Source organism: Elephantulus edwardii, unplaced genomic scaffold (assembly GCF_000299155.1).
Source record: "Elephantulus edwardii isolate Elephantulus edwardi_28Jun2011 unplaced genomic scaffold, EleEdw1.0 scaffold00212, whole genome shotgun sequence".
Classification (NCBI taxonomy): Eukaryota; Metazoa; Chordata; class Mammalia; order Macroscelidea; family Macroscelididae; genus Elephantulus; species Elephantulus edwardii.
In genome coordinates this window covers 3448173-3471915 of record NW_006399962.1, presented here as the reverse complement: position 1 = coordinate 3471915, position 23743 = coordinate 3448173, and the positions used below count along the sequence as shown (strand labels likewise).

Sequence of the window (23743 nt, the reverse complement as noted above, 5' to 3'; positions counted from 1 at the left end):
ACTGTTTAGAGGCTATACTGAATGTAAAACCAGTCTTGAACACAAGTTTAAATATTGATAAATTGGAAAGTGAAAGGCAAACATAAAGTAATAAGAAAATGCAGGAATGACTATAACTTGTGCAACCATGATTAACCATGGATTTCTAACTCAGTGTATGTTCTTGTGAGTTTTCTTGTCTTCTTTTAGGAACCTGCCTCTAGACTATCAAGAGACAGTTTAGTGAGTGGAGATAAAAGTCTTGGGCACATAGGTTATTGTTCACTTAATACTATAATTGGCAATTTGTACTAGCTTGTTTATTAGACATCTTTACATAACATTAAAGCTTAAAAATCTTAACGGAATCCAGTCATCACTTATTCTTCCTTTTATTGCTTCTACCAGGAACCTTGATATTCTTTTCAACATAATTATTTCTCAAGAAAAGGAAATTTACTTTGAGAATTAAGATGCATACATGGTTCTGCCATATTTATTCATTAAACGACTCTTGAAATATCTGATCCTTGGTTCAAAGTAGATGCAGTGGTTTTCTGGAAGTTTTATCTTCAGAAATCTTTCTGTAAATCTAAAACAGAATAAGCTTTTATCAAAATATAGCAATGTAAAACAAAAAAATAGATTTTCACATTCTGATTGGCTTAATGTTTTCGTTACATGCACAGCACACAAAGTTTTGCTTTCACATTTGCAGAAATCCACATTATAGACTAAATTAAGAACAAGAATACTGTGAGTGGGAATGACAGCTTTCTGAGTTGCTACCATCCATTTAATAAACACATACCAGTTGCCATCAAGTTGATTGTTACTCATAGGAACTCCATGTGCTGCAGGAAAGAATTGTTCCCCACATGGTTTTGATGGCTATGACATCTCAGAAGCAGATTGCCAGGCTTTTTGTTCTGACGTATCTCTGGGTAAGTTAGAACTGGCTACCTTTTTTGTTAGTAGTTGAAAGGCTAACTGTTTGCACTACTCAAGGACACAATAAGCACATATTGGAATGTTAACACAAGTAATATTTTATGCTAATACAACTCAGTTTACTGCTGATTTGGAATTGACTCATAGCTGATTCTCCACTGGGTGTCCAAGACTGTAAATTGCACAGGAAAATATTTCTCATCTTTTTCTGGGAAGCCACTAGTGAATCTGAACCACGAGAGAGTCATGGCCTTTGAGTGAGTAGTGAAACTCCCTTGTAGTTGTTGTATGTGGTGCTGAGTCGCCTGCAACTCATAGCGACCCTATGTATAATTGCCCTAAGCCCTGCTCTATCCTGTGCCAATCTTTTTGTCTCTGACACACCTATCCCGATTACCCCAATCACTGAATCAATCCATCTCATCAGGGGTCTTCCTCTCGTGTTGTTCCTCTACCCTTCCAAGCATAACATCCCTCTCCAAGGACTGGTCCCACTTTGCAACATGGCCAAAGTATGCCAGACAAAGCTTCAGAATCCTTGCCTCCAAAGAGCAGCCTGATTTCACCCTCTCTATGATGAACCTGTTTGTCCTCCTAGCAGAACATGGAATATTCAACAATCTTCTCCAGCACCACAGTTCAAAGGCATCAATTCTCCATTATCCCTAGTCATTGTCCAACTTTCTGATGCATAGCAAGTAATTGCAAAGACTGTAGCCTGAATCAAGAGCAGACTGACATCGTTGCTCTTCAGTATTTTGGAGAGGTCTCTTACAGCAGACTTTCTCAATGCAATTTGTCTTTTAATTTCCTGACTGCTGGTACCAAAGGTGCTAATGGTGGAGCCAAGCAAACTAAAGCTGTTAACAATCTCAATCTCTTCACCATTTAACATGATGCTGCCAATTGGCCCAGTGGTGAGAATCTTTGTTTTCTTGATGTTGAGCTTCAATCCATATTGAAGGCTGTAGTCCTTGACCTTCTGCAAGTGCTTCAGGTCCTCCTCAGTTTGACAACTACCTGCGTACTGCACCTTAAACCATGATATACTTAATTAAATCAAGTAAAGGGAGTATTTTTATTTCTATAATATTTCTACGGTATCCCTCAACCTGTTGGATATACTATTATGATTTGCCCCCATTTTTGGCTTACACATATACTCAAGTCTCTCACATTCACAGAATTCTTTCTCTGATCTTGCTATCCCCCTAGCTCTTTCTTCAAATTACTGTATATAAGCAAGATTTTATCCATTGACTGGCACTTAATAATCTCATTGAAATCTTCCTTTCACTTCTGTGACGCTTTCCCCTTCTTTTTTAACAGCACTTACAAAATCATCACCAAGGCTCAAGATAGTTCCAGTGTTTGGACCTTCTGAAGATGTTCCATGCTTCTGTCGTAAGGGCAACATTCCAATTGGCTTCTACTTCTGCCCAGATCTACTACTGCCAAATTTATCTTTCTAGAGTAATGTTACAATCATGGTATTCCTTTCTTCAGAAAGTTTCACTGGCTTCCCTGTTGGTATTGAATGACATTCAAATTCTCAAGTCTTTACTATCTTTAGCTTGCTTGTTCAGATTTGTATCCCATCAATTCTTGACATATTTTCCAGTCTAATATTTGACAGCCTCTTGAGCAATGTGACACTTTTATGTGCTGATCCTTCCAGAATGAACAATTAATTCTTTTACAATACCTGAACCTCAGCTATTCAGTATTTGATACTGGAAATTAGAATTCTTACAGCAAATCACAAAAAGAAGTTTAAATTTGACCCATTTTAAGCATTTTGCACATCATTGTTTTGTACTGAGTTAGTAAGATTATTAACTTAGAACATGGTATGGAATTAAACTTTGTGCAATTCACCTTTGTTTCTTTTCCTTACATCTGAAATAAAAGGTAGTGAATAAATAAATAGGTGCTGACACAGCAAAATATTGGGGACCCCCCCCCCACGTGTTAAACAGAGCTAAGAGAGATAAATTTTAAAAAATACCAAGGATATTAAGATAAGGCAATATATTTATGGGGCAAGCACAAGGACCAGAGTTCCAAAACTTCTCACTTGTTGGGTGCTTGATATTATCTAAGCTAAGAATCAAACAGATAAAGAGAAAGGCCGTAGAGTTTTACCACTTTTCTTAAGAAGCTCTCCTTTTCGGGACATATCCAGTCTTTCAAGAAACTGCTCAAAAACTTGCACATAAGGAGCTAGACCAGTCTTCTTATAATCTAAGTTATAAAAACATACATTATAGTTGGCATTTTTGCAGCAAGAATGACATGCATATATAACTCTAAATTTCTTAGTAAAAATTCTCTATAACAGTTGTACCATCCATATATAGAATTACTGAAAATATTTTTTTAAATTTATTTTATTATTTTGTGTGTGTGTGTAACGTCAAATTGAATCTGACTGGTATAGAAGGAGATTGCCCCTCCTTTTTCCAGCAAAGCATCTGGTGGATTTGTGAAAATATTGTTAAGGTAAAATGAAATTATATATTTTTTGACCTAGAATATAGAAAATTTGCACATACTAAAAAAAATTGTATTTTACACTTTTCCCCCCATACTACGTCTTTGCAATCATGTATATTTGGTGCTTAAAAGTTCATCTCAGTCCAGATGCTAGATATTAAGTTATAAGATGTAGAGTTGAAAAAGTAGGCTCATAAAAATAAGTTCTTCCAAATATCTGTAAAAAATTTGGTATACATTTTCCAGCTGTAACATTTAATCAAAATTAAGCCTATCTGTCATAAAATAAGCTGATAAGATTTAATGCAATCTTATTCTCTGAGGATATTAGTTATAGTAGGTATTTTTAAGAAAGTTTGTTTTGTTCCTTGCCTTGTTTGTTTTCCCCGAGTTCCTTTTTCCAGTTTATTCTGATATGTCTTTGATGTTGGAGACTTTTTTAAATTATAAAAACTAACATTAATGGTGGAATGTAATACATTTAAGTATTGTTCAGGCTGGCATAGATTAAGGAAGATTTGAACTTGGAATTTTTGAAACCAGAAAACCCAACTTCAAACCAACAAACCAAATTAGCTAACCAACCAAAACCCCAAAAAACCCACACAAATAAAAAAAACAATTAAAAAAAATAAATCCCAAAACAGTAACATTTGACCATAAAGATCAGAGACTTCGCAGGTTTGCATTGTCCAGTACTGTAGTCACTAACCACATGTGGCTCATTGTCCAGTACTGTAGTCACTAACCACATGTGGCTATATAAATGGAAATACAGTGAATGAAAGATTAAGTGTCTTAGTCAACCTAGATAAGGAGTTCTGGTGGCCTACTCTAAGAAGCTGTGCTGCAATACCAAAGGCACTCACCAGGTATTCTGAAGGAAAAGGATGGGCAATTCCCATGCAAATTAGCATTATTAAAAGCTAGAAAAACCCAGCGGCTTATCAGAGGTAGTTAATTTTATAGAAGACTGCCCATCTTTCCCTGCAGAGCAACTGCTGGATTTGAATTATGTGCCTTTGAGTTGGCACTGCAACTCCTTACCACCACCAGAGTGACTATCATATTGAACAATGTAGATAGGTACTATTTCTACCATCACAGGTACTCTTTTGAACTCTATTGCTGTAGTGTCTCTTGGGTGTCGTCATTAGATTTGATTTCTATTAACAGGAAGAGTTACACATTTTCCAACTCTTGAATATAAAATTTAATCATGGCTAGACTTGTTACTTTCCCAATGCAATTCGTCTTTTGATTTCTTGGCTGCCAATACCAAGAGTGTTGACTGTGGAGCCAAGCAAACAAAGGCTGTTAACAATCTCAATCTCTTCACTGTCTATCATGATGCTGCTAGTCGGCCCCATAGTGATTTTTGTTTTCTTGAGGCTGAGCTTCAATCCATATTGAAGACTGTAGTCCTTGACCTTCTGCAGCAAGCACTTCAGATCCTCCTTAGTTTCAGCAAGCAGTGTTATCTGCATAAAGCAGGTTGTTGGTGATTCTTTCTCCAATCCTAATGCCTCATTCCTCTTCATACAGCCCAGCCTCCTGGATGATCTGTTCTGCATCTAAATTGAAAAAGTACGGAGATAGGACACATCCCTGGAGTACACCGTTACTCCTGGTCCAAGTAAGTATAGGTTTCACATAAGCACAATCAAATGTTCTGGGATTCCCATTCTTCTCAAAGTTAGCCACAGTTTGTTGTGATCTACACAGTCAAATGCCTGTGTACAGTTAATGAAACACAGATATTCTTCTGGTACTGTGCTCTCAGCCAAGATCCATCTAACATTAGCTATAAAATCCCTACTATCACAGCCTCTTTTAAACCCAGACTGCACATCTGGTTGTTCTCTGCTGATGTGCTATTCTAGTTGTTTCTGGTTAATTTTCAGCAGAATCTTGCTTGTATGGGATATTGAGGATATTGTTTGATAATTTCTGCACATGTGAGGTCATCTTTCTTTGGAATGGGCACAAATAAAAATCTTTTCAGTCATTTTTCCAGTTGGTTGTCCTCTAGACTCTTGGCACAACTTGGTGAGCACATCCAGGGCAGTGTCTATTTGTTGAAATATGTCAAATAGATGTTGAAATATAAAATCGGTATGCCTTTGATTCCTGGGCCCTTGTTTTTTTGCCAATTTTTTTCAGAGCAGCTTGAACTTCTTCCTTCATCACCACAGGCTCTTGCTCATCTGTTGTCTCATGAAATTCTTCTCCAGAGTACTGAAGAGCAACGATGTCAGTCTGGAGGATAAGGTGTGCCTGATCCAGGCCATAGTCTTCACAGTTACTTGCTATGCGTCAAAAAGTTGGACAATGACTGGGATGATAGGAGAATTGAAGCCTCTGAGCCGTGGTGCTGGAGAAGAGTATTGAATATATCATGAACTGCCAGGAGAACAAACAGGTTCATCCTAGAGAGGGTGAAATCAGGCTGCTCCTTGGAGGCATGAATTTTGAGGCTTTGTCTGACATAGTTTGGGCATGCTGCAACTAGGGACATCATTCTTGGGAGGGTGGAGGGACAAGTGCAAGAGGAAGACCTCGATGAGATGGATTGACTCAGTGATTGGTGTGATGGGAGTAGGTGTGTCAGAGATGATAAGGTTGGCTCAGGATAGAGCAGGGTTTAGACCTGTTGTACATGGGGTTACTATGAGTTGCAAGCAGCACAATGGCATATAACAATAATAACAGGACATGTTAGGTGTTATTAAGTCAACTATGACGCATAGCTATCCTATGAACAACAGATTGGAACTTTGCCCTGTCCTGCACTAGTCTTATGCTTAAACCCATTGTTAGAGTTTGTGTGTCAATCCATCTTGCTGACCCTCTATTTACCATGAAACCTAGCTCTATACATAAAAACCAAAGTAAAGAACAAAAGTTCAGCAAACATGGTGTTACTATGTGTTATGAGTTGGAACTAATTTACAGCTAGCCCTCCTGCAGGTCTTCAGAGGCTGTAAATTGCAAAGGAGGAGACTGCCTGTCTTTTTCCTGCAGAACAACTGGTGGATTCAAACCACCTGCCTTTGGATTGGCAGCGTGATTCCTTAACCATGGGCCACTATGTTGTCGTTGTTATGTGCCATCAAGTTGCCTGTGACTCATAGCGACGCTATGTACAACAGCCCTAAAACCTGCTCTCTCCTGTGACAACCTCACTGTCTCCAACACACCCACCCTGATTATCCCAGTCACTGAATCAATCTACCTCATAGAGGGTCTTCTTCTCCCTCCACCCTCCCAAGCATGATGTCCTTCTCCAAGGACTGGTCCCTCCTTGCAACATGTCCAAAGTACATCAGAGAAGCTTCAGAAATCCTATTGAAACTAGGTGACTGTGAAAATTCAAACAACTATTGTTACCAATTGATATTTTGTAATATAGATGCTAATATTTAAAAATTCTTCCATAAGGCGGAGGCGCCTGAGCGGGATCGGGAGCTGGAACCGGAAACGGGGCTCTGGGCTGTGGGGGCTGCTGGGTCTGTCCGCGATGGCAGGCCTGTGGGGAGGCCTCTTTCACCTTGGTTCCATGCTCAGTCTGTCCTGCCTGGCGTTCACCGTTCTGCTCCCCGTGCAGCTGTCAGATGCCGCCAAGAATTTCGAGGATGTCCAGTGTAAATGTATTTGTCCTCCTTATAAAGATAATTCTGGGCATATTTATAATAAGAACATATCCCAGAAAGACTGTGACTGCCTTCATGTTGTGGAACCCATGCCTGTGCGGGGGCCTGACGTAGAAGTATACTGTCTGCGCTGTGAATGCAAATATGAAGAAAGAAGCTCTGTTACCATCAAGGTTACCATTATAATTTGTCTCTCTATTTTGGGCCTGCTGCTTCTGTACATGGTATATCTTACTCTGGTCGAGCCCATCCTGAAGAGACGCCTCTTTGGACACTCACAGTTGATACAGAGTGACGATGATGTTGGGGATCATCAGCCTTTTGCAAATGCCCATGATGTGCTGGCCCGCTCCTGCAGTCTAGCCAATGTGCTGAACAAGGTGGAATATGCTCAGCAGCGCTGGAAACTTCAAGTTCAAGAGCAGCGAAAATCTGTCTCTGACCGTCATGTTGTCCTCAGCTAATTGTGATTCCAGTACAGGGTTATTAGAAAGAAAACAAAGGAAGAATTGGCTGAGTTTTAACCTTGTTGATTTCACTAAACTTTTCCTGGAAGTTTAAAACAGAAGCAAAAATGTGCTTGATATTTTACTTTTCCTTAAAGTATTAATAGAGACATTTTTGAAAGCACACATCTCAAATGTCAGCCAATAAACTTTTTCCTATTTGTGACTTTTACTAATATAAATAAATCTTCCTTGTAAATTATTTGAAGTCCTCTATCTGGAACAAGCACTCTCTTTTTTACCAGGAAGTTTTAACTTTATTTTAAAGATAATTTTTAGGTTTTATTTTTTGTTTGTTTTGCAGGGGGTGGATGGGGGATGCATGGGAAGTGCTTAACTTTTCTCAAGTCACTTTATTATTAAACAAACTTTTGTAAATAGTCTTTACCTCCTGTTTTCAAGTTTCATTTCTATTTTCCAGTGTAACCAGGCTCACTGAAGTTCTGACTACCCATCTGAATTTTGCACTGATGATATGTTAACTAGCCAACTGGTTGGCCTCTGGCTGCACTTCATAGTAAATTGGACCTGAAAATGCTTGGTAGCTATTTGTAAAACGTAGAGTCTCTTCTTTGTACTGTGACGTCTGATGCAGTGCATCCGGGAGCAAATGGACTGTTTGCTAGTTTACGCTAATGAATAAATATATAGTCTTGGTATGTGTGGACTTTCTCATCTTCTAATATATTTAATAATGTGGACACTTGCAATAAAGAAATTTCCTTTTAAACCCATGCCTCCCTGGATTGATGACATACACTTGTTTGTGAGAATTCCCAGTCAAGTTGGTGGGAGGCAGGTGTGAGCACTAGTGTCAGCTTTGAACAGAGCTGAGGTTGCAAGTGCCTCCCTCAGAGAAGTATAAATAACAGTTATTGAATAACTGGCCTTTTTTTCTTATGTCTTCTTTGGAATGTAATAATAAAAATAATTTTTGAAAAGCTTAAAAAAAATTCTTCCATAAGTATTTGTTAAATCAGATTGACTTTAACTGGACTAGTGGACAAATAATAAGGGACAGAAACACTGTTACCATAATTTTTGTTACTGAACTAGTTTCAAGATAAACAATGATGCATTATGTGCTGAGTCCAAGGGTTTAGAGTGACAGAGGGATGTTTTATAGAAAAAGCTGTGTTAAAGTGAGACTTCAGTATATTAACCCACCTCTAGTTCTACGTTTAACATCAGATTCAGCTTCATTTTCCTCTTCATTAGTGGAGATGATATTCAGTTCATGGCAGATAGAACTATAAATAATAGAAAAAGAGAAATTTAAAGTTGGATTTTTTTTCTGTTTAGACTTTAATATATAAAAATATGGAATGCTTCATGAATTTGCATATCTTCCTTGCGCAGGGGCCATGCTAATATTCTCATGCTCCAATTTTAGTATATGTATTGCTGAAGTGAGCACTAAAGTTGGATTTTTAACATTACCCAAAGTATATCACAAGATTTTCTGCAAAAAATTTATATTATTATATTATATGGTCAAGTTTCAGATATTCTAAAAACTAATTGTTATGGAGTTTCTCATGCATATTCATTCACATAGTAAATGTTAAAAATTATGCAGTAATGAGACTTTTAAAATCAGCAATTCTTCCACCAGATGCTCTGCCGGAAAAAGGAGGGGCAATCTCCTCCCGTACCTGTCAGATCTGATTTGACGGTACACATACACAAAATAAAAAAAAAAAAATTAAAAAAAAAATCAGCAATTCTTAAATATATTTTACTTCAAAGCCCTTTTTGTGCTTAACAGTTGAACTCACAAAGAAATGTTACGTTATTAGGTTTCTCATCATCTAACCTCAGAGCAGGTTGGGTGGTATCATAATTAATACATGATTTTCCTACAGCTACATTTCTAGAAGGAATTTAATTCAATCTATTTCAAATTCTTATACGTGGACCAGGAGGCAGTTGTCAGAACAGAGCAAGGGAACACTGCATGGTTCAAAATTGGGAAGGGCCAGGGATGCATCCTATCACCATACCTTTTCAACCTATATGCAGAACAGATTATCCGGGAGGCTGGGCTCTATGAGGAGAAATGTGGGGTCAAGATTGGTGGACGATTTATCAACAATCTGCGTTATGCGGATGACACAACCCTGCTTGCTGAAACTGAAGAGGACCTGAAGCGCCTGCTGCAGAGTGTCAAGGACTGCAGCCTACAATATGGATTGAGTCTCAATGTCAAGAAGACAAAGATTCTCACCACTGGACCAATCGGCAGCATCAGGATGGATGGTGAAGAGATTGAGATTGTACACAGCTTTAGTTTGCTTGGCTCCACAGTCAACAAACAGTCTTGGCACCAGCAGCCAGGAAATTAAATGGCGCATTGCCATGGGAAAGTCTGCTGTTAGGGACCTCTCCAAAGTACTGAAGAGCAATGGTGTCTCTCTGGAGACTAAGGTGCATTTGTTTCAGGCCATGGTCTTCACAATCACTTGTTATGCATCAGAGAGTTGGACAATGACCAAGGAGGATAGAAGGAGAATTGATGCCTTTGAGCTGTGGTGCTGGAGAAGAGTATTGAGAATACCATGGACTGCTAGGAAAACAAACAGATTTGTCCTGGAAAGGGTTAAACCGGGTGGCTCCTTGGAGGCAAGGATTCTGAGGCTCCGTCTAACATACTTTGGACATGTTGTGAGGAGAAACAGGTCCTTAGAGAGGGACATCATGCTTGGGAGGGTGGAGGGACAGCGCAGGAGAGGAAGGCCCTCTATGAGGTGGATTGATTCAGTGACTGGGATAATTGGGATGGGAGTGTCAGAGACAGTGCGATTGGCACAGGACAGAGCGGAGTTTAGGGCTGTTGTACGTAGGGTCGCTATGAGTCGCAAGTGATTCGACGGCACATAACAACAACATTTCAAATTCTGAGCAAACTCAAATAAGAAATGATCAATGATTTGAAACATACCTGATGGTTGGAACAGCAAATGGATCAAACTGTTCGAGTTTATGTAAATCAATAGGAACAGAAATTCGACCTGTAAGTATAAAAAATTATAAATTGATCAATACAAATAATTTTAGTCTATCCCCCACAAGTTATTGTAGGAGATAAAGTTTTATGCAAGGCTTAGACAATAGGAAAAGATGCTTTCTATGAAGATGGCACCCAAAGTGAAAAAGGAAGCCCCCAAACTGAAGCCAAAGCAAAAGTCAAAGGCATAAAGGCCAAGAAGGCAGTCCTGAATGGCATCCACAGCCACCAAAAGAAAAAAAACCCCCACATGTCACCAATCTTCCCGGCAGCCTAAGACACTGAGACTCTAAAGGCAGCCCAAATATCCCTAGAAGAGCACCTCCAGGAGAAATAAGCTTGACCACTATAACAACATCAAGTTTCCCCCGACCACTGAATCAGCCATGAAGATAGAAGATAACAACACACTTGTGTTCATTGTGGATGTCAAGAACAACAAACAGCAAATCAAACTGTAAAGAAGCTTTGTGATACTGATGTGGCCAAGGTCATGACTTTTATTAGGTCAGACGAGAGAAAGCCTGTGTTTGACTTGCTTCTGACTATGATGCTTTGGATGTTGCCAACAAAATTGAGATAATTTAAACTGAGTCCAGCTGGCTAATTCTAAATACAGATTTTTCACACACACAAGAAAAGTATTTATGTTTTAAAATATTAATCGTTTTTAGAAATATAAAGTACTTCCACATTGGCAATGCTCCCTCCCCAATCCTCCTATGTATGTATCATGTTACAGTCACTTTGTCAACCTATCTTGTTGAGGGTCTTCCTTCCTTTAACTAACCCTTCTCCTTTCCCAGGATGATGACATTTTCCGAGGACTGGCCCCTCCTCACAACAAAGTATGTGAGATGAATTTTCACCATCTAAAGAGCACCCTGCACTTCCTCTAAGACAGGTTTGTTTCTCTTGGCACTTCATGGGGTTAATATGTACTCTTCTGTAACACTGCCATCAATACTTCTTTTGTCATCCTTATAAATTGTCCAACTTCCAGAGGCACAGGAAACAACTGAAAATACCTTGGGTTGGCTCAGGCACACCTTAGTCTTTAAGCACTTTGGGGACAAAGGACTGACAGATTTTTTCCAGTGCAACATGTCTTTTGATTTCTTGATTCTTTTGATTCCATTACTATGGATGTTGATGGTGGATCTAAGTAAAATGAAATAGTTGACAACTTCAGTCTCTTCTCCATCCATCATGATGTTGCTTACCGGCCCACTGGTGAGGATTTTTGTTTTCTTAATACTGAAATACAATCCATATTGAAGACTGACTGCAGACTTACATCTTCTGCAGCAAGTGTTTCAAGTACTCTTTACTACTCTTTCAAGTACTCTTTACTACTCTTTCAAGTGTTTCAAGTACTCTTTACTACTCTTTCAAGTGTTTCAAGTACTCTTTACTACTCTTTTAAGCAATCCAATTGTGTTACCTGCATCACACAGATTGCTGATGAGCTTCTCCAATCCAATGTGATGCCACATTCACCTCATAAATGTCAGTTTCTCCAATGATTTGCTTACCATACAGATTGAACAGGTATGGAAAGAATACAACCTTGAACAGTGTTTTTCCTGATTTTAAACCATGCAGTGTTCTCTTGCTCTGTTCAGCCAACAACTTCTTGGTCTATGTATAGGTTTTGAATGTTCTGGGATCCCCATATTTTCAATGTGATTCATAAATTGTTTTAATCCATACAAGTCAAATGTCTTTGTATAGCCACAGATAAACATCTTTCTGGTATTCTCTGTTCTCAGCCAAGATCCATTTCTGACATTAGCAATGATATCACTCATGCTATTGCCACTTCTGAATTAATCTTGACTTTCTGGCTTGTTGATGTACTCTTACTGTTCCAGCTGTTTTTGAATAATTTTCAGCAAGACTTTACTTGCATGTGATATTAATGATAATGTTTGATAATTTCCATATTCTGTTGGATCACCTTTCTTGGGAATGAGAACAAATGTGGACCTTTTCCACTCAGCTGGCCAGACGGCTGTCTTCTTAATTTCTTGGCAAAGCCTGATGAGCATGTACAGAGCTGTATCTGATGTAATTTGTCAATTAGTATTCCATCAATTCTTGAGGCCTTATTTTTTACCAATGCCTTCAGCATAGCTTTAATTTTTTCCTTCATTATTACTGTTTCTTGATCAGTGGCTACCTCCTGAAACATTTCAGTGTTGACAAATTATTATTTTTTTTTTACTAATTATTTTTGGTACCCTATGTATTCCTTTCCTGTTCTTTTGATGATTCTTGCATTACAAACTTTGGTCTGTAGAATACTTCAGTATTGTAATTTTAAGCTAGAATTTTTCAGTTCTTTCACCTTGAGAAATGCTGAGCAAATTTTTCCTTTTTGATTTTCTAACTCCAACTCTTGGCACAGTTCATTTTAGTACTTTGTCTTCTCAAGTTTCCTTTTGAAATCTGTTCATTTCTTTTATGTAAGCATTTCTTTCCTTTATTTTGGCCGCTCTGTGTTCCAGTACAATATTCAGAGTCTCTTCTGACATCCATTTTGGTCTTTCCCCCCCTATCTTTTTAATGACCTTTTGTTTTTTTCATGGATATCCTTGATGTTATCCCACAACTCATCTGATCTTTAATCATTAGTGTTCAGTGCATCAAATACATTCTTGTGATGATTGTTACATTCAGGTCTTAGAGACTAAAGGTCTTATTTTGCTTCTTGGACACTTGCTTTAATTTTCTTCAACTTCAGTTTGAACTTACATATAAGTAATGATGTTCTGTCCCACAGTCAGCCCCTGGCTTGGTTTTGATTGCAATACTGAGCTTCTCCACTGATTTTTCATAGGCATAGTCACTCTGATTCCCCTGTAGTCTATCAGATAAGGTCTAAGTATATAGTTGCTGTTGTGTGGTTTTTTTTTTTTTGTTTAAAAAGAGATATGCAATGAATAAATCAATGATGTCCTAGCATGTGATTTCTGCCACCAGGGTCATATTTCCTAATTATCAGCTCTTCTTTGTTTTTAACTTTTTTTTCTTAATTTTATTATTTTTTTTGTGTGTGTACCATCAAATCGGATCTGACTGGTACAGAAGGGAATTGTTCCTCTTTCCCCGGCAGAGCCTCTGGTGGATTAGAACCGTGTGCCCCTGGACTTTCAGTGCAGCTTTTTGCCACTAGGCTGCTAGAGCTCCCCTTGTTTTTAACTTTTGGATTCCAGTCACCAATTATAAAGCATCTTGATTTCATGTTCAATTAGTTGCAGACTGCAAAAGTTGATAGAAGCCTTTAATTTCTTCAACTTTTGCTCTAGTGACTATATATTTTAGTGCATATATTTTAATAATAGTTGTATTAATTTATAGATGCGAAAACTGAGGCATACTGAGGTTATTTGCCCAAGTTTACACAGTGAGCAAGGGAAAAAGCAAGATTGTTTATACTAAAGATACAACTATTTTAAGTCTCTCTTATGTCCTCTGACTTGACAAAAGTTAAATTTTAGAACAATAAAAGATTAAAACGAAAACTGTTGAGAGAGCTAATATACGGGGAAAACCATAGGATTTTAAAAATAGAACTCAGTCCAGCTCTGCATATTTTGTTTTATGACTATGGACAAGTCATTCTAATCCCTGTTATATACGCCTATGTTGTTCTATTGAGCTCCACAAATACAAACTGAAGGTTTGGAGTTAGGCAAGTTTACTGGCACCATACTTTCTAACAGTATGTGCTTACTTTGCATCTCTGGGTTACATTTTGGTAATACTCTAAATATTTCAATTTTTTTTTATAATGCTATTGCAAGAAAGCAAGAGAAAATGAATATTCCTTAATATTTTAAAAGGGAGAAGTGTCTTTTTAGTATAGACAACTGAGGGAGGATTCCTTATAATCTTAGTCTAGCCAATTTGAGGAAGACTTCCTTAGCAAGTTTAACTCCTGGAAATGTTGCAGTTTGCCTCTCCACCCTGCAATCTACAGTGGGATGCCACTCCCTTCTGTTGACATGGGGGTGTGTGTGTGGTGTGTGTGAGGGAAATTGGAAGAATATGGTCTGAAAAACAACTTATTAAAATACTGTAAATAAACTAGTATAATAAAAAAATAGGACTTACTGTATATCAAAGATGACCTTTTCAATGAATAGGAAGGAAAACATCATTATAAATTGTAACTGAATTACTGCTAGGTTTGCTCTGAATCAGACTTTCTTCTTTCCTCCTTTCATTTTCCTTTTTACATAATGTATTGAATCACAGTATTTTTCTCTGTGACAGTTCAGACTAAGAATGCCAGAATTCAGCTAATGCAAGCATTGCAAAGGCCGGAAACATAACCTAAATATTACCAGGGCTTCCCTCTTAACAACCTTTAACTCTGCTCCGATCTTTCAGATGCCATGTGAGTGAGCCTGGATACCCTTCTGGACAGCAGCCATCTTGATAGAGCATGTTCTGTGATGATGACTAAGCACCTATTTAGACAGACACTGTCTTCAAAGAATAAACTTACAGAGCATTTCCTAGGATGACTCAACAGTTAACTAGAAAGATACCACCTTAGAGACCAGTTCTGTGGGCCTACTGATTTGCATAATCTCTCCTTTTCTGAAGCCTTTTTCTCTTAAAAGTATGGGGTAAACATAAGCTCTTCCTCATGCCCTTAACTTAGCCTATAATTATCTTCTCAAAACCTTTCTTAAATAGACATATTTGGGAGGCCCATACCCTGTCTCCTAAAAGCTAACACATATAATAACACCTTTTCATCCTAGCTCCTGTCTTCCAAGATTGGGTTTTCTGGTGGCAGGGAGCATAATTTAGTTGTTTTGGAAACACTATTGCATACTTAATAGACTACAGTGTAAGTTAAATGTCACTTAAAGGCATTGAAAAACCAAAATATCTTGACTTGTATTATTATAATGGTTTGGAACTAAACCTGTAATATCTCTGGGGTATGGTCTTCTCCAAATCTAATTTATCACACAGCCTCAGAAACACAACTGAAAAATAGCTAATGGTGACAGGTGGTGTGGTAACTATTTAACTATGTGAAAAATAATTTAGATATTAGCTGACAGAACAAATCTTCAAATTTTAATATCTTAGCAATTATTTATATTCATACCCAACGATATGCTTATTAAAACAAAAAAGGACTTTCATCTTTGTTTTCCTTAGTACCTGTTTTAGGATGAACACTAAAAGGGCTCTTCAGCAAATGATTGATTCCTTTGCTAACATTAATATCCAACCGAGGAAAGCAGTACTGGAGCATGATCTCCCATTCTGTCCAGGGCCCATATTTGTCATTCTTGATGTGACTCTAAAAACAGGTGTTAAGAGGAGTTGAAGGAATAGGAAAGATTCAGTGGGGACTTGAAAAAAACAAGGTGATAATAGGCATAAATCAATAATTATATAAAATAGAATATGTATTAGTTGTATAAAACACAATGTACATGAATGTGACACAATGTAAATGACTGTAAAAAACAATGCCCATTCATGAATTACAATGTATATAAATGACTATATGCAAACCAATAAAAATATTTTTAGAAACCCCTCCAAACAAACAGGTATTAAATCCAGCATGAGAATCAGCAGGCACTTTTTAAAAGATGTTAAAAAATGATCAATTATATCTCACTTACTAATCAGAACATAATTAATGGCTGCACTGTTTTATTTTAATACAAATTTCAATGGTATATACCTGATATTTACTGGTTATTTTCCTCAAATATTCCCATCGCTGAAGTGAATTGTGACATTTTTGGAAGCCTTGCTGAAGTTCATCATGAATCGGTGACAGGTCATTAAGGAACATACTCAGTTAGGGTACATTTGTGAACAGCTTAGTTTTCAATATATATTAGCACAGAAATATCTAAATCACATATATTTAGAAAATAGTTATTGTTTTCTGAAATGCAAATGTTAAATACTTATTATCACTAAAAATTTTTTTTTTAAATTAAAAACATTTAAGGTACAGTGGTGATGACAGAATGCAAAAACCCCCCCACAAGTTTAATGTGAAAGTTTTTCTTGGTCTACACCTATTTAGACCAACTAGCATTCTTTTTTTTTACACAACTGGAATTTCTTTAATAGCCATTAACTATGAAGGACCAGAGGAGTTCTGGTGGCTCAGTGGTAAGGATTTGTCCTGCCAACCCAAAAGTGTATGGTTTGAATCCACCAGCTGCTCAGTAGGAGAAAGACAGACAACCTCCTGGGTGATTTACTGCTTCTGAAAGCTCTCTCTCTGGAGGGTCAGCTATGGGTTAGTTCCAACTCGATGGTATATAACAACAACACAGGAGGACCAACTTCCAAAATGAAGTAACATATATTTTTGAAATGTCTTAATTTCTTATTGTATTTAATACTAGATATAGAAAAAATGTAGATGTGTAAGAAATGTAAAATGTTGTTTTTAGAAGTAAGTATATAAGGATGTATGGGCAGAATACATTTCTCAAAGCACAGATCAATATAGTTAGTTCACATATAAATAGTCTTGAGAAAGGATATTTTCAGGAACAAGGGCTAAAATCTTATCCCAGTTTTCTTTATTTTCAAGAATATCTTGACCAACCAAGGCATATTCTTCAAAGTATTTTTTAATTATGTTTATAGATCTCCTGTAGAAACAACAATAACAAGAGTCCGAGCACTATAAGCAACATATCTACACCACATAACTTTTTCCATTTGATAGGAGGCTAATTTTATTCAAATTTTTACTCAATTTCTAGACTTAACTGGGTAAAATGGAAATGCTACCTTTTTGCAGAGTTATGCAAAGTTAAATGACACGTTCTTAGGGAACAGAAATAACCTAGCACAGTACTAGTTTCAGAATATTTGAGAAATATTCTAAATTAACTCCACAACCCAGCTTAATCACATCATAAACATATAATACAGAAAGCAACTGTGTCTGGATAATACAACATACCAGCAGTATAATGTGGGACACATTCTATAGTTTCTACTCTAAATTGCTTGCTTTAACATCTTAACAATTATAAAGCATTTTCTAAATATTATTCATACCTACTGTTTCATTGATTCTTTGTTACAACTTATGAGATAGGTGGAACAGACAATGCTCTCCCCAGTATACAAAGAAAGAACAGAGGCATCAGTATTTTATGAAGGTCATAGTTAAGCATTGAGAGTTGTGGTGGCCTAATGGTAGGGAATTGCACTGTCAACCTGAAAGCATGTGGTTTGAATCTGTCCAGCTGCTCTATGGGGGAAATATTGACATTCAACCTTGTGTGATTTACTGCCTCTGAAAACTTGATGGAGGGCCAGCTATGAATTGATTCTCACTCAATGACACACACCACCACCACTATAGATAATATAGAGCACAATATGTTGTTATGTGCCATTGAGTTGACTATGACTCATAGTGATGCATTACAGCTCTGAATCCCAAGCCAATCTCACTATCTCTGACACACCTACCCTCATTACCCCAGTTACTGTGTCAACCTATCTCATCCTGCTCTGTCTGGTCTTCCTCTCCTGCTCTGTCCCTTGACCCTTCCAAGCATGATATCCTTTTTCAAAGACTGGTCCCTCCTGGCTACATGCCCAAAGTATGTGAGATGGAGCCTCAAAATCCTTGCCTCTAAGAAGCAGCTTGACCTACAACCAGGAGAGAATGAAACAGATGAATGGGACCTTCTAAGAATCAAATCCCTCTGCACATCTAAAAACTTCTACAACAGGGTAAAAAGGAAAGCCAGACTGGGGAAAAAAAATTTGGTAATGACATGTCTGATAAGGGACTTATATAGAATTTATAGAATACTGGATCACCACAACAAGATAAAGGTAAACAACCCATCTGCAAAATGGGCACAGGATATGAACAGACACTTCAACAAAGAAGACATTCAGATGTCCAACAAGCACATGAAGAAATATTCAAAATCCCTAGCTCTAAGATGCAAATCAAAACAACTATGAGATATCATCTCACCCCAGTCAGAATAGCAAAATTCAACAGAGCAGCAAACAACAAATGCTGGTGAGGTTTTGGAGAAACTGGAACCCTTATATACTGTTGGTGGGAATGTAAAATGGTGCAACCACTATAGAAGGCTGTATGGCGCTTTCTCAAAAAGTTGCAAATAGAAATACCATTTGATCCAGCAATTCCACTACTGGGAATATAACCTAAAGAAACCAGAACTGCCATCCAAGCAGATATATGCACACCTATGTTTATTGCTGCTTTGTTCACAATGGCAAAGAGTTGGAAACAAACTAAGTGCTCATCAACAAAGGAATGGATAGAGAAGCTGTGGTATATTCACACAATGGAATACTATACTGCATTGAAAAATAAGGAACTCATGCAATATTATTCAAAATGGGTGACTCTGGAAGACACTATCTTGAGTGAAATATAGCCACTGTTGTAAAACAGGACTGACATCGGGTTCGGGAGAAACAAAGAAAAGGAGATAAATAATGTACACTACATTGAAACAGATGAGAGAGAGAAGTATTTAAAAGAGATATATGATTAAGTATTATTTGCATGACAAGACTCCAGAATAAGAACTGCATAGTAAATGACAGCAAAGACTGTGTCATACTTCTCAAAATTGTTTCACTTACGTGAAATACATTACTTGTGCCATTTGTGGTAAGTGGGGCATTTTCAATCACACACAAACAAATTATTTTCTTTTAACATATTAATTTTCATGTGTAAAAAAAAAGAACTGCATAGTAAAGTGGACTTGGGGAGGGGGATTGTATAAAAATGAAAGCATTCTTTTTCTTTTCATAGAGAAAAGTGAACTGGGGGGGAGGACTGGGCAGGGAGGAAAATGAATGAATGGAAATCCAAGTTCTCTATAATCTTTCCTTAAAATCTCATTTAAAAAAAAAAGCAGCAGCTCTGTTTCACACGCTCAAGGACAGACCTGTTAGTTCTCTGGGCAGTCGACAGATAGTATGTATGTTCAGTACTCTTCTCCAGCACCAAAACTGTGGAGTGGTCCCTGACAGCAGATTTTCCTAATGAAACGCATCTTCTGATTTCCTGACTGCTGGTGCCAAAAGTGGATTGTGGAACTGAGCAAGCCAAAATTGTTAACAATCTCAATCTCTTTTTCATCTATCATGATGCTGCCAGTTGGCCCAGTGGTGAGAATCTTTGTTTTCTTGATGTTGAGCTTCAACCCATATTACAAACTACTTCTGCATAATACAAGTTGCTGATAAATCTTTCTCCAGTCCTGACGCCACATTCCTCCTCATAAAGTGCAGCCTCCTGGGGAGCTCTGGTGGCCTAGTGGTAAGGAGCTGCAACTACAATCCCAGAGGCGCACCGTTCGAATCCACCAGATGCTCTGCCGGGGAAGGAGGGACAATCTCCTCCTGTACCTGTCAGATCTGATTTGACGGTACACGCACACAAAAATAATAAAATAAAATAAAAAGAAAAAACAAAAAAAAGTGCAGCCTCCTGAATGATCTGTTCTGCATACAGATTGAAAACGTAAGGTGACAAGACCCAGTCCTTTTCTGATTTTGAACCCTGAAGTGTTTCCTTGCTCTGTTTTGATGACTGGTACAAGTATAGGTCTTGCACGAGCACAATCAAATGTTCTGTGATTCCTATTCTCCTCAAGGTTAGCCACAATTTGTTATGATCCACATGGTCAAATGCCTTTGCATAGTCAGTGAAACACAAATAGACATTCCTCTGGTACTCACTGCTTTTGCCCAAGATCCATCTGACACTGGCAATGATATTGCTTGGGCCATGACCTCTTCTAAACTCAGCTTCTATTTTTGATAGTTCTCTATCCATGTACTGTTCCAGTCCCTCTTGGATAATCCTCAACAGAATTTTGCTTGTGTGTGATATTAGTGATCTCATTCTATAATCTCACACTCTGTTGAATCACCTTTTTTTGGTATGGGAACAAATATGCATCTCTTCAGTCAGTCAGCCAGGTCTTCCATATTTCTTGGCACAACCTGGTTAGCATATCCATGGCTACATCTGTTTGTTGAAATATGTCAACTGGTATTCCATTAATTCCTGGGGCCTGTTTTCTGCCAATTCCTGCACCGAATTAACTTGAACTATTATTTTTGTAAGGAATCCTGAGGCAGAGTGGATTGAATTCTTGGTTGCTCATAAAAAGGGTGATGGCTTGAACCTACCAGCTGCTCCATGGTTATAGTCTCAGAAAATGGCGGGTAACCATGATGCAGTGTCCACTCTAAGGCAATACTTTTGGCATTATTACTGTAAAGTGCTACACCAGGAGTGAAACTGATAGCAAGATAGTTCTAAAGGCACATGCAGAACAAGAAAAGAAAAAAAAACTACATACATAAATCAGGCACAAAAAAAAGACTTAAGTTGGGTCTTTTCCAACACACCTGACAAAAGGGTGTACTTTTTCACTGAGGTGAACTTTCTTCTTAACTTCTGAACCACCCTGAAAAACAAGCCATCAAAAAATTTTAAAACTGGGCATATCATATAAATAAACTTTGAAATATCTTTAAAATATTCTACTACATTTAATATTATATAAATACAAAGATACTGATTGAATTCTGTCAAAGTATAGATGCTTGTATACTATTTTATACAGTCTCAATAGCTGTAACTCTGTGTTTTCATCATATAATAGTTCCAGAGAAGTAAATTAAACTTTCTTTTGTCAAAGAGGAGGATACTTACAATATCCAAAAACATTTAGCTACTACAATATTAATCTGTTACATTTTTACTCTGGAATGTTGTTGTTAGGGGCCATCAAATAAACGTGGAGTGACCCTCTAAACAACAGATTGTAACTTATCCCTATCCTGTGCCATTCTCACAGTCTACCATGCTCAGGCCCACTGCTGCAGTCACAATGTCAATCTTGGACTTGTAGATGCTATGAAAGCTTAGCTGTTTAGTAAACTTACCAAATTTATAATGTTCAGTAAATAAATAAGTATAAAATTATTATCAAGAGGACCTTACCTTTACAAGACTCAAATACTCAACTATTCCGGAACGCACTGCAGAGGACAGTTTTCTAACTGATTCATCACAGACCCAACAATGAACACCTCTCCTTCCAGAATAAACCCAGAGACGATGCTTAAATCCAAAGTCCTCTGAGGAAAGAAATAGTAGGTTTTGAAACAGATTCCTGGATCTTGTTTACTTGTTCAGTTTTATTTTATAGTCTTTTTAACATGTATTCTCCCTTTAATTACACAGAATTATCTGTTGTTTCCTGTGTCCCTTCCCTACTTTGGTCTTCCTATCTTTACGACAGTTACCAAGTAGACCTGATAAATGCATGCATCTCCCCCACCCACAATGGGGTTAGCACCCGTTGGCATGTATTAGCTCTAAATTACCAAGATCCAAGTAGATCTGATAAACTGTCTGTCTTTATACATCCTAGCGGCTCTGCTAAGAATTTCTTCATGCCTCACTACTTCCATTTCTCTCCCTGATCAACTGACATTTAGCCTTAAAGACTAAGGATTTGTCTTAATCTTTCCTTAAAGACTAAGACTTAGTCTTAAAGACTAGGGATATTCAAAGAGCTTGTAGGTGTGCTCAGAATTATGTCTGGCACATAGTAAGCCCCTCATATGAATAAGCTATTATCATCATCATCATCATCATCACTATCATCACCACAATTTTCAGGGAAGACTTCTGACCTGAACCCTTCCCTTTCCTATGTGCTTTCCTATTGTACTATTTCTCCACAGCACACAGGCATATTACCTAACACAACTCTATTTAAAAAACCTGTTTCTAGGGGAGCTCTGGTGGCCTAGTGGCAAGGAGCTGCAACTAAAAGCCCAGAGGCGTATGGTTCGAATCCACCAGATGCTCTGCTGGGGAAGGAGGGACAATCTCCTCCTGTACCAGTCAGATCTGATTTGACGGTACACTCACACAAAAATAATAAAAAAGAAAAAAAAACAAAAAACAACAACACACCACCAAAAAACCTGTTTCTGCTTACACTGTGACTTCTTGCTCTATAAATGAATTGGAAAAAGACACTGATTCGCTCAACAGGTTTATCTTTGATTTCTCTGCCTTATATTTGTCTATTATATGTTTTAAGGAAATATATTAGAAATTTATGAGATTAGATGATAAATTAGTATGGAGAAAAATAGATATTTGCAGCTGACTCCATTCGGTTACTACTGATACTTGCCCTTTAATGCTCTGTCGATGATAAGCATGGCCATTGTCATGAGGGTCCAACACTTAGAACATATGTCTGCAGAACTGGAGCAGAGTTATCGTTAATCACTGACAGTCATACCACCCATCCCGAGAGCAATGAACACAGTGCTTACCTACAACATCTCCTCACATCATCATAGTCGGTCATGTCGATGTCAAATACCAGTTCTTTTTCCTGAGCCTGGAAGGCTCCCAGCTTTACTGTATTGTATTGACTGGGCTGCAGATTCAAAGGATTTATCAGTTTTTGTAAGAGCTGCCATATTGGTAAAATCTGTTTATTTTCTACCCACATAAAAAATATGGCCAAAGAGAAGCAAAGGAATTCCAGGCCTATCAGTCAAAGTCTATTAATTTAGATCTCATACACCAAGAACTGATGACAATTTAGTTTTTATTTACTTAAAATAGGGTTTGATAAATATATGTCCACCATAAGTATTTGCTGGTTGATACGAATCATAATAGCACTGCTTTTAGGTCTCTGATAAGGAAAATTACGTACAAATAATGCCCTATTGCAAACATTTCAAGGGCATTTACTTTCTATACAAGTAATAAAAAGAGACTAATTTTAAAATATTCAGTAACTTAAAAGTATCTTCTCCATTAATTAGTGTTCAGCCTTTAAAGACATTATAATCTAATAGGCAAAGGAGGCAAACGGAATACAGATCTTTACTTTTGCTCCCGTCAAATCACCACAAAACTGCTAGTAAAAGGTTTTCTAAAAAATACCTAATTAAGAAAAACTGGATGAAATATGTTTACGGCATTGAAGTCTATAGGGGAGAGAATAGTCTAAAAGTATTATATTTTAGGGCATTATTTTTATCGTAGGAGTATGCAATGAGGGTTGTAGAGTGGA

The 23743-nt window shown here is 37.5% G+C and overlaps 1 protein-coding gene and 1 pseudogene across 1 annotated transcript in view; one reads left to right on the top strand and one right to left on the bottom strand.

The window, feature by feature from the left end:
• Window positions 1-551: 551 nt before the first annotated feature.
• The window catches only part of PRIM1 (primase, DNA, polypeptide 1 (49kDa)), a 38837-nt gene continuing 15645 nt past the window's right edge, over window positions 552-23743 (bottom strand). Inside the window, exons 4-14 of the mRNA XM_006897678.1 lie at window positions 22989-23160; window positions 22844-22917; window positions 21634-21770; window positions 21036-21094; window positions 17142-17251; window positions 16318-16409; window positions 15783-15924; window positions 10527-10596; window positions 8753-8835; window positions 3076-3174; window positions 552-571 (exon numbers count right to left, since the gene is read on the bottom strand). Coding sequence (XP_006897740.1) covers window positions 552-571; window positions 3076-3174; window positions 8753-8835; window positions 10527-10596; window positions 15783-15924; window positions 16318-16409; window positions 17142-17251; window positions 21036-21094; window positions 21634-21770; window positions 22844-22917; window positions 22989-23160 — 1058 coding nt within the window. The remainder of the gene's footprint in view (window positions 572-3075; window positions 3175-8752; window positions 8836-10526; window positions 10597-15782; window positions 15925-16317; window positions 16410-17141; window positions 17252-21035; window positions 21095-21633; window positions 21771-22843; window positions 22918-22988; window positions 23161-23743) is intronic.
• On the top strand, window positions 6947-7543 carry LOC102875477 (annotated as a pseudogene).